Source organism: Syzygium oleosum, unplaced genomic scaffold (genome assembly GCF_021117445.2).
Source record: "Syzygium oleosum isolate NSW1041296 unplaced genomic scaffold, Sole_v2.1 Sole_v2.10, whole genome shotgun sequence".
Classification (NCBI taxonomy): Eukaryota; Viridiplantae; Streptophyta; class Magnoliopsida; order Myrtales; family Myrtaceae; genus Syzygium; species Syzygium oleosum.
The window spans coordinates 6,231,574-6,244,278 of NW_026607494.1; the positions used below are offsets into that span (position 1 = coordinate 6,231,574).

The 12,705-nt window shown below is 41.5% G+C and overlaps 1 protein-coding gene across 3 annotated transcripts; it reads right to left on the bottom strand.

Moving 5' to 3' along the window:
• Positions 1-510: 510 nt before the first annotated feature.
• LOC115688878 (ABC transporter C family member 5) lies at positions 511-10,740 on the bottom strand. Of its 3 annotated transcripts, none has more exons than XM_056315055.1 (12): positions 10,490-10,740; positions 7,513-9,759; positions 7,098-7,418; positions 6,933-7,019; positions 5,874-6,563; positions 5,553-5,717; positions 4,695-4,989; positions 4,045-4,259; positions 2,889-3,194; positions 2,282-2,345; positions 1,960-2,199; positions 511-1,161 (listed from the first exon to the last, which is right to left on the bottom strand). In XM_056315055.1, the coding sequence occupies exons 2-12, from the start codon at positions 9,631-9,633 to the stop codon at positions 1,049-1,051; spliced, it is 4,617 nt and encodes a 1,538-aa protein (XP_056171030.1). In that variant the 5' UTR covers positions 9,634-9,759; positions 10,490-10,740; the 3' UTR covers positions 511-1,048. The 3 variants fall into 3 exon arrangements, with proteins under 3 accessions (XP_056171030.1, XP_030470677.1, XP_030470676.1); XM_030614817.2 differs by having other exon boundaries at positions 7,513-9,780; XM_030614816.2 differs by lacking the exon at positions 10,490-10,740 and having other exon boundaries at positions 7,513-10,343.
• Between the last annotated feature and the right edge of the window lie 1,965 nt (positions 10,741-12,705).

Consider the following 12,705-nt stretch of genomic DNA (forward strand, 5'->3'; position numbering starts at 1 on the left):
TTACCATGTTCGGTGCACAGCAAGGAATGCGAATGCTAGCAATTAGGACGTCCTTTTTCCCTACTCGATAGTTTGTTAATGCCTTTTCCTTTATGAACATCAGATGTGGGGATTGAAATGCCACCGGGCTTCATTGTCCGCTCTGTTCCGTCCCATCCGACCGAACGTGCAAAGGATATGCCACGTTTGGGTGGATTGACGACTCTCTCTCTCTCTCACAGCTTTGTTTGTTGCTTTTCGTCGTGAAGGAAGTTCATCATTGACCCTATCTAATACATTCGTTCTAGCTTTTGAGTTCTGTCGAGGACATGCCACTGTGTTAGGTTAGTCAGTCAAGCCGAGCTTCCTTTGGCTGCTATGAACATGCGGATGATGGATTTCACAGTATATGCTCAGCTTGACGTTGCCATCGCACCTTATGACATACATGCAAACTTAAAACACAGAAACCAGACGAGAAGAAGAATAGTCACCCCCACGATATGATGGCCACGTCTCGGGCGCGAAAGATCGGAAAGGAAAAAGCGGATTCACTCAGTTACCATACCAAGCACATTAAGCAGGTCAAAAGATCAGAAAGACTGAAAAAAACCTGTACTGTACTACCCTCAAAATGGGTTTTCTGGAACTGGACTCTAGTGTATTCACAATGACTAATCCAGCACTACAAAATTTCGTGGCGATATTGGAACGACATCATGCACCAATTTACAATCTACCTTTATTGCAAAATCTGAATAATTACCTCCCTCCTAATCTCTCCTAATTATTACCATGCCTCCGACTGATCCTTCTTATTTTGGTAGCCATTGAAACGAGCATGCACGGACGCTCCCACGCTGGCGGTCCAAAGAATGACTTATGTGTGATTTTTCCCGGCTACTTGTTATAAGTTGGAACCAGAAAACCCCCCTTTTTGATCCTTCTCGATTCCATTTTCTTAAAGGCCGAATGAAGCAGCGCCGAATGGAGAGAATTGGGTGAGCCAGTCTGGATTACCATTCTTGGTGCTCCGAGCCCTTTAAGGCCTCCAGGCATGCCGCGCAAACTAAAAATCGGGTATGCCACTTGACCTTGATGAATACTCGGTTACCAACTTTAGAAACATAGATGATCTGTCCTCTAGTAGTCGCGCTGGAGTGTCAAACTCTGCTACTCGACCTGGAGAAAATCTCAGAAGGTAAGTACTGAACTGCAGAGACACTGCTAACGATTATCTTGCTTATAGTACACTGATGATTTCAATTGTGCATGCATGTCCTGGTAGAGAGAAACCCCAGTACCCCAAAAAAGAAAAATAAAGGTTTGGTGTCTTCATGTTTCCAAGTAATAAGTTACTGATAAAAGGTCCTTGTCAAAGTTTAACAGTTCATTCTTGATTATTCAGAGTGAAGGGGAATCACAATTGTGGGCAACAAGTGTTAGAAGTCTCCATGTGGATGCATCCTTGTTTCCCGTTATTGGATTTTCTATTGCATTGTAGAAAATATGAGGCCACGGCATCTTCTACTTTGCTGTGTTGAGGGGATTCAACTCGGGGGGATCGGTTCACTAGAGACATCAATCAATGATTAGAACCATGCGGTAGGGTTTTACTATCCCTTGAGAAATTGCACTACCCCAATATCAAAAGGCATGAGCATAGGATGCTCTTGACTCTCTGTCAAAGAGCCATATAACTCAGATGTGAAACCCTTCTACAGAGTCATAGATGTGAACATGTTTCTAATGGTTCCTTAGAAACAAATATACACGGTTCAAGCCTTGAGCATCCTCTGGCTTCTTAACTTGAGACATAAAAGTTGACATCTTAAAACGGCTTAAGCAATGCTCGTCAGATGCGGTGACTTTCTCTTTGTTTTGTATGTCCTGTTTGTTCTTGCGTTATTTTTTCTTATGGTAGAAGATCAAGAGAAAAAAAAAAGAATGACAAAAGGGCTTTGAGAGAACTGGACATACCTTCATTGAGGACTAAAACCAGATCACTGTCAATAACTGTTGGAATACGATGCGCTATGGTGCACACAGTGCAATCCTTAAACTCTGTCCGGAGAATTCCCTGGATGAGGTTATCAGTGGCGGTGTCGACTGAAGCAGTAGCTTCATCAAGAACCAATATCCTTGCCTGCTTAAGCAAAGCCCGACCAAGAGAAACTAATTGCCGTTGCCCCACACTCCAATTATCTCCACTTTCAAGAACTGAATTGAGATTGAGCAGATTGATCATCTGAAAACAAATCAAAACAAAAAAATTGCAAATACTTCTATAGTGGCTACCCACCTGGAGTATCAAGCTTTAGCTCTTTCTCACGCACTATCTCCCCAAGCTGAGATTTATCCAAGGCCTGCACTAAATCAAGTTTAAGAATTATTAACTCTAGCCTCAGAAGTAATAGTTCAGATGCTTCACAAGCATAAAATATCAGATTCAAGACACAAATTGACCGATGAATGGATGGACAGACAAATTATGAACAAGTGCTCGCAATCAGAACGATATAGATCATGAGCCTTAACAAGAGCTACTACATGAGCATAGAAAATAGCACAGAAAGTCATGGAAGCAACATCAATTGGCATCATTTATCGCAAGCAACTTTTTGATGGTACAATGAGGTCACTCCAATCTAATTGAGATGTAATGTGGCACCTTAACTATGTGCCCACCTCCATGCTATGTCAGTTTCCCATCAGGGTTTCAGATGACAGTCATTGCTACCAATCATATGAAGTAAAATTCAACAACCAAAGTCGTAAGCATCAAGTATATTGGTGCCTTCTGTTTATACGAAAATTTCAGAGCTTGACATTCACAATGATTAGATACGGGGAATGCAGATATGAGATTAACCTAAAACAAAAAATACAGAAAGCAAAAAAAACAGCACCTGCCAAATTTCGACATCTGAATGCTCCTCAAGGGGATCGAGATTGCCCCTTATAGTTCCTTCAAACAATGTAGGATCCTGGGGTATGATACTCAAGCGACTTCGAAGGTCATGGAGCCCTATTTTAGATATGTCGATCTTGTCTATAACGATTCTCCCACTAGATGGCTCAATCAAGCGAAACAGGGCCTGAATTAAGGTTGATTTGCCACTACCAGTACGCCCGACAATGCCAATCCTTTTTCCGCCAGGAAATGTGCAGTTTATGTCATGGAGCACCAAGGGGAGACTCTCCTTGTAACGTATCTGCAGAAGTTGGAACAATCAGCATCTTGTGATCGACATTAGGAAACTTAGGAGTTAAAAGGAGCTAGTTTAAGAAGTTAAAACCTTTTAAGCTAGAAAATTCCACGAACGGACACCTTCCCCACCCACTCTCCTCTCACACTTTCCAGTATAAGATCAAGATGGTCACATTTTGGTAAATATTTCAAAGACAACAAAGCCTAATATTAGCAGTTGGATTGAAAGCGAGAACCTGAAACCATCCTTTTGGTCATTTATGAGACAATCTTCGAATAAAGATTCTCCGAGCAAATTATAATATAATCAACAAGAAGGTCTTCTTAAATTACAGACTGCTTCTTGGTCACAATAAAAGACAGACTAAATGCAATAGCAGTCTAGGTGTAATTATATTTGACAAGCAATGGTGGCCAATGGCCCTCACAAGCTATTGCCTGTTGGTCAAACCTGTCTCGTAAGTCTTTCGATATTAGCTGATCAAATAGCAATAGGGCAAGCAGTAATATTTAACACCACATACTGCCAAGCTTCTCTGAAAATTCCAAATGAACTTAGCATAGGACCAATTCCGCAAAAAATTAACTCTAAATTCTCATGCAAGACCTATTATAACCTGTTTATTGAGACAACTAGACACAAACTCACAGGGATGGAAACTATTTTTTTTAGCTTGTGGTAGGATTTGGACCCAGCGTTTGTGCACCCAATACAAACCCCCACCAACCGGGATGATGGCCAGTTGGTTGATGAAAATAATGTGTATATGTAGCATGATCAAACAGCAGCAGATAAAAACTCAAACTCTGAAAATAAAACGTTAACAAGTAGAGTAAAAAAAGGTTCCGTATACCTTCAAATCAATTAGTTCAATCATCCCACGCTCTGGCCATGTAGACGGAGGGCGAGAGTCCTCAATAACTGGCGGGGCTTCAATTGGGATTTGACAGTACTGGTATATTCTTTCTATGGAAATTATTTTGTTCTCAAGCTTGCAAAAGCTAAGTATCCATCTTGAAAGGCGGGCATTCAAGTTAAGACCATAAGTCACAGCAAGGCCAGCCATGCCTATTAAAATAAGAGAGAAGCAAAAGTATGTCAAAATCACATCTTTTTAATACTTCCCAAAATCCTATCCTACCTATTATGATTCCATTTAAGCCACTCAACATGAGAGTGCATAATAGTTATCCTAGCAGTAAAAACTCATTTTCTCTAACAGCATTGGACAGATGGGACTAAAGGATACACAAAAGGAAACTCTTTAATCTAAGTTGAAAACCCATTGAAAATCAGCTAAGACAAAATCTACAGAGAACTCAATCAGTCTCAAGATGATTAACTGGTTCAAAGACACCACAGGGTTTAAAGGTTGATGCTAAAAATGTGCTCAAGCCACCGCTTGTAAAGCATTGCTTTGTCTGATGCACACATGCTCCAAAAGAAAATCTTCAAAAACTACAGAAGATTGATAGGGGATAAGAAGAAAAATTCAATACTTACTTGGATCAATACTTCCATGCGGAAAGCTGATTAGCAGAATCATGCAGAAGGCGAACACAAAAGTGGAGAGTAATTCCATGCGAAGGCAAAGCCACTCTATTGCTGCAATACTATAAAAGAATGGGCGACCAAAACAGTCAAGAAGATGAAGATTCCTCTTCACAAATCTCTTTTCTTGCCCAAAACCTCTTATTGTGGCGGCTCCAGCAATTGATTCCCCAAACAGATGCATGATTGGAGATTTCTGGATGCTTACAATACGGACAAGTTCCCTTGACGAAGCCATGTAGTATTTCTGCATTAAGATACTCTTCAGTTAAAGTGACATCAATTGATCTATCGTGTACTTATTTAGTGATCCGGGTGCATCGATCTTGTTTCTTCAGAAGAACAAGAACTTCTATGTGCCAAGCCCAATCTGAACCTATCTATGTATAATCGCAATAATAACAAGGGAAAATTCACCTACTTCTGTTATTTACTCACGACTTTCCCTCTCTTAGAAAAAGATCGTATAAATGAGCTCAATGTCAGTCACATATGTTCAGAACACAAAAATGTGCAACAGGCTTAGGACTTAGCAGGAGAGAACAAAATGTTAAGTTGATCAATGCCGGTAGGCCTGGGTTGACATATTGTTTAGATTTCATGCCACCATGAGACGACTTTGAACAATCCAATTTCTTTGAGGCGTTAAAAATCTCTTGCCATCAAATTCTTGTAACATCGTAGGAAAAGGGTTATAATTGTCATGGCCCCTGGACTAGCATATATAAATAACTTCACGATCCTCTGCTTGGTATTCAAAAAATAAGACAAAGGTTGTAACTAATATGTTAAAGCTGAATTCAAAGTCACCTGCATCCACAAGCAAGCCACCGCCATTGGGATGACAAGAAGAATCACTTGCCAGGTAACTTTAGCCATTACACATACAATGCCAACAAGCTGTATGGTTGTTGATGCGAAACCACCAAGTCTAAAGGGAATGTCAAGATCCACGACACTTTGATCAACTGACACCTAAAAAAATAGTATGAATCCCATTCATCAGTTGGCAATACACCGAAAGTTATAACCAGGCAGGAGAGTCTCTCAAGTCTCAATGTCCAACTCTCTAGAATGTACATAACAACAGTTAATGGGCATGCAAGTTTCTTGTAAGAAAAGGAAACATACACGATTCAAAATCCGTCCGGCTGGTGTAAAGTCAAAGAAAGACATTGGAGCACGAAACACACTTGTCAGCATCCTCAAGAAGAGCTTCTGAGCTGCAGCAAGCCCAAATGTAGCCACGAGAACAGCCCTCACAAATATAAACCAAGAACTCCCAAAAGCAAGTGCCATATAAACGATCAGGAGCACCATGGGACTGACTTTTGGTTGGTCTCCTTCTGTTTGGGGGTTTGCCCAAGCCATCCACCAATTACTACCAATTTGAAGAAATTGAAATAAAGTTTGTGCAATAATTATGAGCGGAATTAGTAAGCCTTTATATGCAGCAGCCATATATGAGAGATAAACTGTCATACTGACACGTCCCCGCTCTCTCTCCTCTTCCTGAACAAGCTGTTTTTTTCTTGACCGCTTTGCTTTCTTTTTCTCTTTGATCGCTTTCTGTTCGGGAGCTGATATACCCTCGTGCACTTCTTTTGCCAAAGTATCAACGTCATTGCCTCCTGCGTTGCATTTTTTCCCGAGTATGACAGAGCCAGGCAAATTCTCATCTGAATCTTCTGATGAGTGGTTTGGAATGTCTAATGCTCCAATTGCTTCATGGTGAGCGGAGACCAATGTTTCAAAATCAGTTCCTGCTTGTAGAAGATCATCATATTTTCCAGCTTGAATGATGCGCCCCTCCTTTAGGACCTGCAGAAAAGGAAGACGAACTCATGAATAAATGAGATGATCGGAGATCCATCAAGAATTCACATTCTTTCGTGTGTAAAATGCTAATAACCATGTAGTTTCCAGCAAGTGCAGGAAGTGATTCAACAAACCTTCTTCAGTGATGACAAACTATTATTGCTCCTTCCCAATACAGAAAGGGAAATCACAAAACAAGTATTTTTCACTCGACAGGAAAGATTTTTTAACCCACTCACAGGAAAAAAAGGTTTGTAGCTTCACGTAAAACAATTTAAAGTTCAAAGTAGTTTTAAAGCAATTTTATACCGTAACATAGTTAAGTGTAAAACCGAGAGAAGAGATGCACAAAGTTAAACAACGATTTCCTACCAGTATCATATCTGCAGCAGGCAAAAATTCAACTTGATGGGTCACAAATATCACAGTCTTTGTAGCTAGTGCTGTTAAAATGTATTCCTGCAATGAGATCAACATGTTCAATAAAGATCCATCAGCTTAAAGCAAAGGAAAGGCAATGCACTAGAGAATCTCCACCTTAAACAACTCTGATCCTGTATGTGCATCAACTGCACTGAATGGATCGTCAAGTAGATAAACGTCTGCATCTTGATAGAGTGCCCGAGCAAGCTGTACTCGCTGCTTCTGCCCACCGCTCAAATTTATGCCTCTATCACCAATAATGGTCTGATCTCCATGGGAGAAGAGCTCCAGATCCTTCTTTAGTGAACAAGCATGGATCACACTCTTATATCTTGCTTTATCCATAGGGCTACCGAAAAGAATGTTCTCTTCAATATTTCCAGATTGTATCCAAGCTGACTGAGAGACATAAGCTGCAGAACCACAAATTCTGACCTGAAAATCATCCACCATGCAACAATTAGCAAAAAGTTTCCAACATAACGTGAGCACTTGAAAGAATCTTAGAAACACCATAAGATAGACATACTTCACCGGCCACTTTTGGAATCTCTCCAAGGATGCAGGAGAGAAAACTTGACTTTCCGGAGCCAACCATGCCACAGACAGCCACCCGCATCCCTGACTCCACTTTCAATTGAATTTCCGAAAGAGTTGGTCTTGCAGAAGATGGGTCCCAGCAGAATTCCCCATCTTTTATTTCCACAGCAATCTTAGTGGAATTTCGTGGAAGGACTATAGTTGCATCCTCCTGCAATTCTTCCTCCTGGAGGAACCCAGAAATCCTGTCAAGTGAAACTTTCGTCTGAGCCATCATTGACACCAAGTCAGGAAAATTTCTAAGAGGGTCTTGGAGAATCCTGAATGTCGCCAATGCAGAAAGAACACTCCCAGCAGTGAGTTGCTGGGACATCAATATGGAAGTACCAAAAGTGACGGCACCAACAAATATGGGAGAGCTCCAAAATATGAATGTGATAAAAGCTTGAGAGTAGAGTGCTTTGCGGAGCCACTTAAACTCGACATTCCTCATCTCCTCCAGCATAACTCGATATCTGTCCTCCCAAGCCTGCAACTTGAGAATCCTCATGTTCCTAAGACATTCTGATGTCTTCCTCATTCTATCATCCTTGGCAGCCATGAGTTTATCTTGATAATCTTCTTGGATCTTAGCCACTGGGACGGTGACAATGATGGACACAATGGTGGCAACCAGAGCAGCAAGAGAAGCAATTCCAACGTTCTTATATAAAATAGCTAATGCAAGAGCAATTTGCATTGGAAGCATCCATATGTCATGGAGATACCATGAGAAGTCCCCGACTCTCTGGACATCTACTGCCATGTAGTTAACAATTTCCCCACTGGTATGGCTTTGCTTCGCAGCACTGGAGAGCCGAAGGCCTTTTCGGTACACCATTGCCGTTAAAGCTGATCTTACATGCATTCCCAGGATATCAACCCCGAGATACCATTGCCGGGTCGTTAGAGTCTCCACTAGCTTCGCACCGAAGAAGATCCCAGCCAGAATGTAACCTTCATGAGGGAAGGTCTCCTTTCCAACAAGGTAATCCACGAAGTAGCTTATCAAGAATGGACCGACGTATGAAACTAGAGTGTTCAAGCCGGCAAAAATGGCATTACATGCTGCTTCTCTCCAAAATGACCTGAGTATTGCCCGAGCCAAGGAAGGCTGATTCGAAGGATTTTCAGCCTTCAGTTTCTCCCAGTTTGATTTTAACACCTTATAATTGATCTTGGCTCGATCCTTTGGAGCAAGAAGGGGGATGTCCCTAAGCTCAAGTGGTCTCTTGGCACCAATAGAAAGAAGTGGGTTCAGCCAAGAAAGAGTGGCCAAACTAAACAAGCCGGCATCACTGTACGGGGTAACTTTCGCAGACCCAGCTTCTTCCTCAAGTAGCAATGGCTGCTGAATATCAGAGTTTCTACAAGTTTGCACACCAGTATCACCCTTAGCTGCAACGTAACAAAGGAAAGCGAGAGCAGGGACACAAGCGAAATTTGCCACGACATGTGAACTCCAATGCCCAGAGCCCTCTGCCAAGAATGCTCTCACATCAGCATGCAGAGTCAACAAACAAATTAAAAATGAGACCAACCACCATACCCTCAAAAACAGAGGGAATTTCTCGGGCACGTTCAATTTACAATGGAAAGTCGAGAAGCTCAGTAAGAACCAAGCTAAACACTGAGCCGCAGGCAAGCAAAGACCGGACCAATCCACAGACTTTCCACTTGAGGCCTCTCTGATCAAACCAGTCCCATCAAAACCCAACACCAGAACTTGTACAAACAGCACATAGAAACAGCTAAGCACTGATAGCTTGAACCCGTTACCTATCTTAACCACAAAGATCTCCCCATCGAAGCTACGCCTGATCGAGCTTGAACCGGCAATAGAATCGTCCTTGGCAATCCGTATCCGGCCTATGCAGACCGATATCTGCCTCACCGAGACGACAAAGAGGAACACCAAACAGAGTGTCAAATTGATGCAAACTGAAGACAGCTCCAACACGGGCAACCCCCGGATGGTCCCCAGAAGGGCATTATTACCATGAGGCGACCCCGGGGTGGCGGCTGATGATAAAGAAGCCAATTTAAGGAGCCAAAAGGGGACACCCATCATTGACTAAGCTCTGTCCGCAGTGAAGAGAATTGAATGCAGAAGCAGCAGCTGCAGTATTAATAGTTGTTCGGCGGCGGTTGTCGTATTGGCGAGCTAAGCAAGGAGGACGAGGAGTGAACCGGCCTTCTGAAGAGGGCATTTCACCATCTGAGGGGTCGCGGACAAGGAGCAACAGGCGCGTTACATGGTGATAGAATCTCAAGACACATTGCACATGGAAAGCAGAAGATGCCAACACATTTTTATCAGCACGGAACACGAAGACGGAAGATGGTCAGGGAAAGAGAAAACAAAAAGAATTGTCTCTCTCTTCCTCTCCGATCCTCGTCTCTTTGGCAATATTACTACCAGCGAGGGGAAGGAGAGAAACCAGACCGCGCAAATCAAATCTGGAGAGAACCCATTACAGAAAGACCCGGAACAAATCACGCAAAGCAAAGAAATTAGCAAGGAAAATGACCCGATTGCAGATAATGGGGATGAAATTTGAATCTCCCTATTCACAGAGAGAGAGAGAGAGAGAGGAATCTGGTGATTGTTGAGGCAAACTTGCAACAGAAACCCGAAGTGCAACAGACCCACACAAAAAAAAAGAGAGGGTCAGCTTATTGTTCAGATGTTGCAGAGAGAGAAGAAAAAAAAAAAGGAAGCTTGTCCTCCACCTGCACTATACAAACTTACAACGTCGAAAGAAAGAGCAACCGAGAGACGACAACGATTATATATCAGCAGAGGCCGAACTCTCGCATATGAAAGAGGAGAGAGAGAGAGAGAGAGAGCGCAATATTGTTACGATATAATTTGATTAATGCAACGTGACGCGTGATTTTCAACAATGCTAATTTGCTTTCCTTACCTTGACGCAATGCGATGCACGTAGGCACTTTCCCACTTCCGTGCGATGCTTTGCTATATCGCTACCATGGAAAGGTAGTTGTGAAGAAGGGAAGGTGAAGAAGGTGAAGAGCTCCTCCTCCTCCTCCTCCTCCTTTCTGCATACACAAACACAACGTAAAGTTTCAATTTTTTTTTCTTGAACTAGTATTTTTCCTGGACCATCTTTCCTCTGGTTTTCTTTATTGAGCTCTGGTGCAACTCATCTCGCTGCAAGGGAATAGAATATATAGCGCCATGCGTGATCGACAGTCGAGAGGAATAGCTTCTGTTCTGCGCATGTTGGCAAGATATCCTAGATGGACAGGGGAATATTATTTCTATTTTTCCATTTTCCATATGTTTTGGTGATTGTGATGTGAATGTGATATCCAAGAGTGTCTTGAACACGAACTCTCCACATATTTAATGACGATCCTTGCCGGTTGTTTAGTATTTTTATTGCCCATGTGAGGAAAAGATTGATGGGGAATGGACATTTCTATAAATACTCGAAAACCTGATCTTTATATCTATGATCATTGGATCACAAAAGAACAGATAAATTTTTCAAAGTGTTTGTGAGATACGATATTTAATGTGGGAGGTAATGATAAATTGCACTGAAATATGGCGCCTAAGCCCGTCCAATGAGTGGATCGGGTCGAAAATGATCATTTTTATGCGATACGAATGTAGTAACTCATATCCAACCTAACCCCGACCCATATTACTAAAACATTTCCATATTTAAACCCAATCTAGAAAAACTCGTACTCAAACTGAGGTGAGAGCGTGAAGTAAGCGAATACGAGATCGAGTGAGGGTAAGAGAGAGTCATACAGATGGGTTGGATCTAAGTAAGTTATGAACTCATTTAAGACCCACATTATTTTGGGTCTTATCATTCATAACCCATTTAAAATCTATAACCCATTTTGATTAGTCTAACGAGGCCTTTAATACAATGGATCGATTTCTCGTGGAACCATAGAAATCTCTTAATGTAATTATCAAGTTATAAGTGCACTTGGGCACGACTTTAATACAATTGATTTTTCGTGGACCTATAAAAATCCCTGAATGGATTTATTGGATCGGAATTTAAAAGATTGAAAAAAATTGCATAAAATCTTCTTGAATTTCCATAATTTTATCATTTTTTCCTCCTCTATTTTCCAAAATACAACTTGGCATCTTCACGCAGAACTACATGAGTGAAAAGACGACAACGCCTTCTTTGAGAAACCCACTCGAGATAATGTAATCCCTCAAATCTCTCTCTCTCTCTCTCTCTCTCTCTCTCTCTCTCTCTCTCTCTCTCTCTCTCTCTCTCTCTCTCTCTCATGCGCCCAAACATGTTAATCCGAGGTTGGCTCGTTGTCGCAACCTCACGAGCCATGACGACCTCGTAGAGATGTGAGAGAATGCATAGTCTAGATTGATGTTACTAAATTGTAAATAAGGAAAATAGATTTAAAAAAATGTGTTAAATGATATGCTATACATACATTGTTGGCCCGTTTACTTTTAGGAAGAACAGTTTGTCAAACATGGTATATAACATAAGTCGAGAGTTCGAATACTAACATACCCTGCCAATTTTCTCAAGTCCATTATTCGTGATGTTCTGAGCATAGATAAATCACATATTTCGCATCACGTAGAGTGATGTATTAAAAACGATTCATGTAATAAAATTCTTTTATTCGAGAAGGAATATCACCTTACAATTGAACCCTAAGCCGCAAAACATACCATTAACCTCATGAATTAGGTAAAATGGGAAGCAAAATCTATTCGCACTTAGGAGAACGCGTTAGTTTATTCTTTTCGACAGTTAAATTTTCATAATCGATTCGTCAAGAAGTATCGAACCATGCAAATTTCAACCGACCATATTCGCGATCGTGTCAAAATTCCGAGCTTATTTCTAGACAAATAATCTTGGGAATCACATTCTCGTGCCGTGCTAAGCAGTATCTTCATTTTCAAAGGTGCTGGATACGGGAGGTGACGGAATTGGTGAGAATCCGAGTCCGTAGCCATTATGGCATGCTTTTTGAGGGGTCACTTTCACCGGTAAAAATCACCCTGATATCTACTCTTTTGCCATTTTTTTGGGTTAAATGGGCACCGAAAAAGATTCTGGAAATTTCAATTTTTTGTGGTTGAAAAGAGGTTGGAGCGCATTATTAG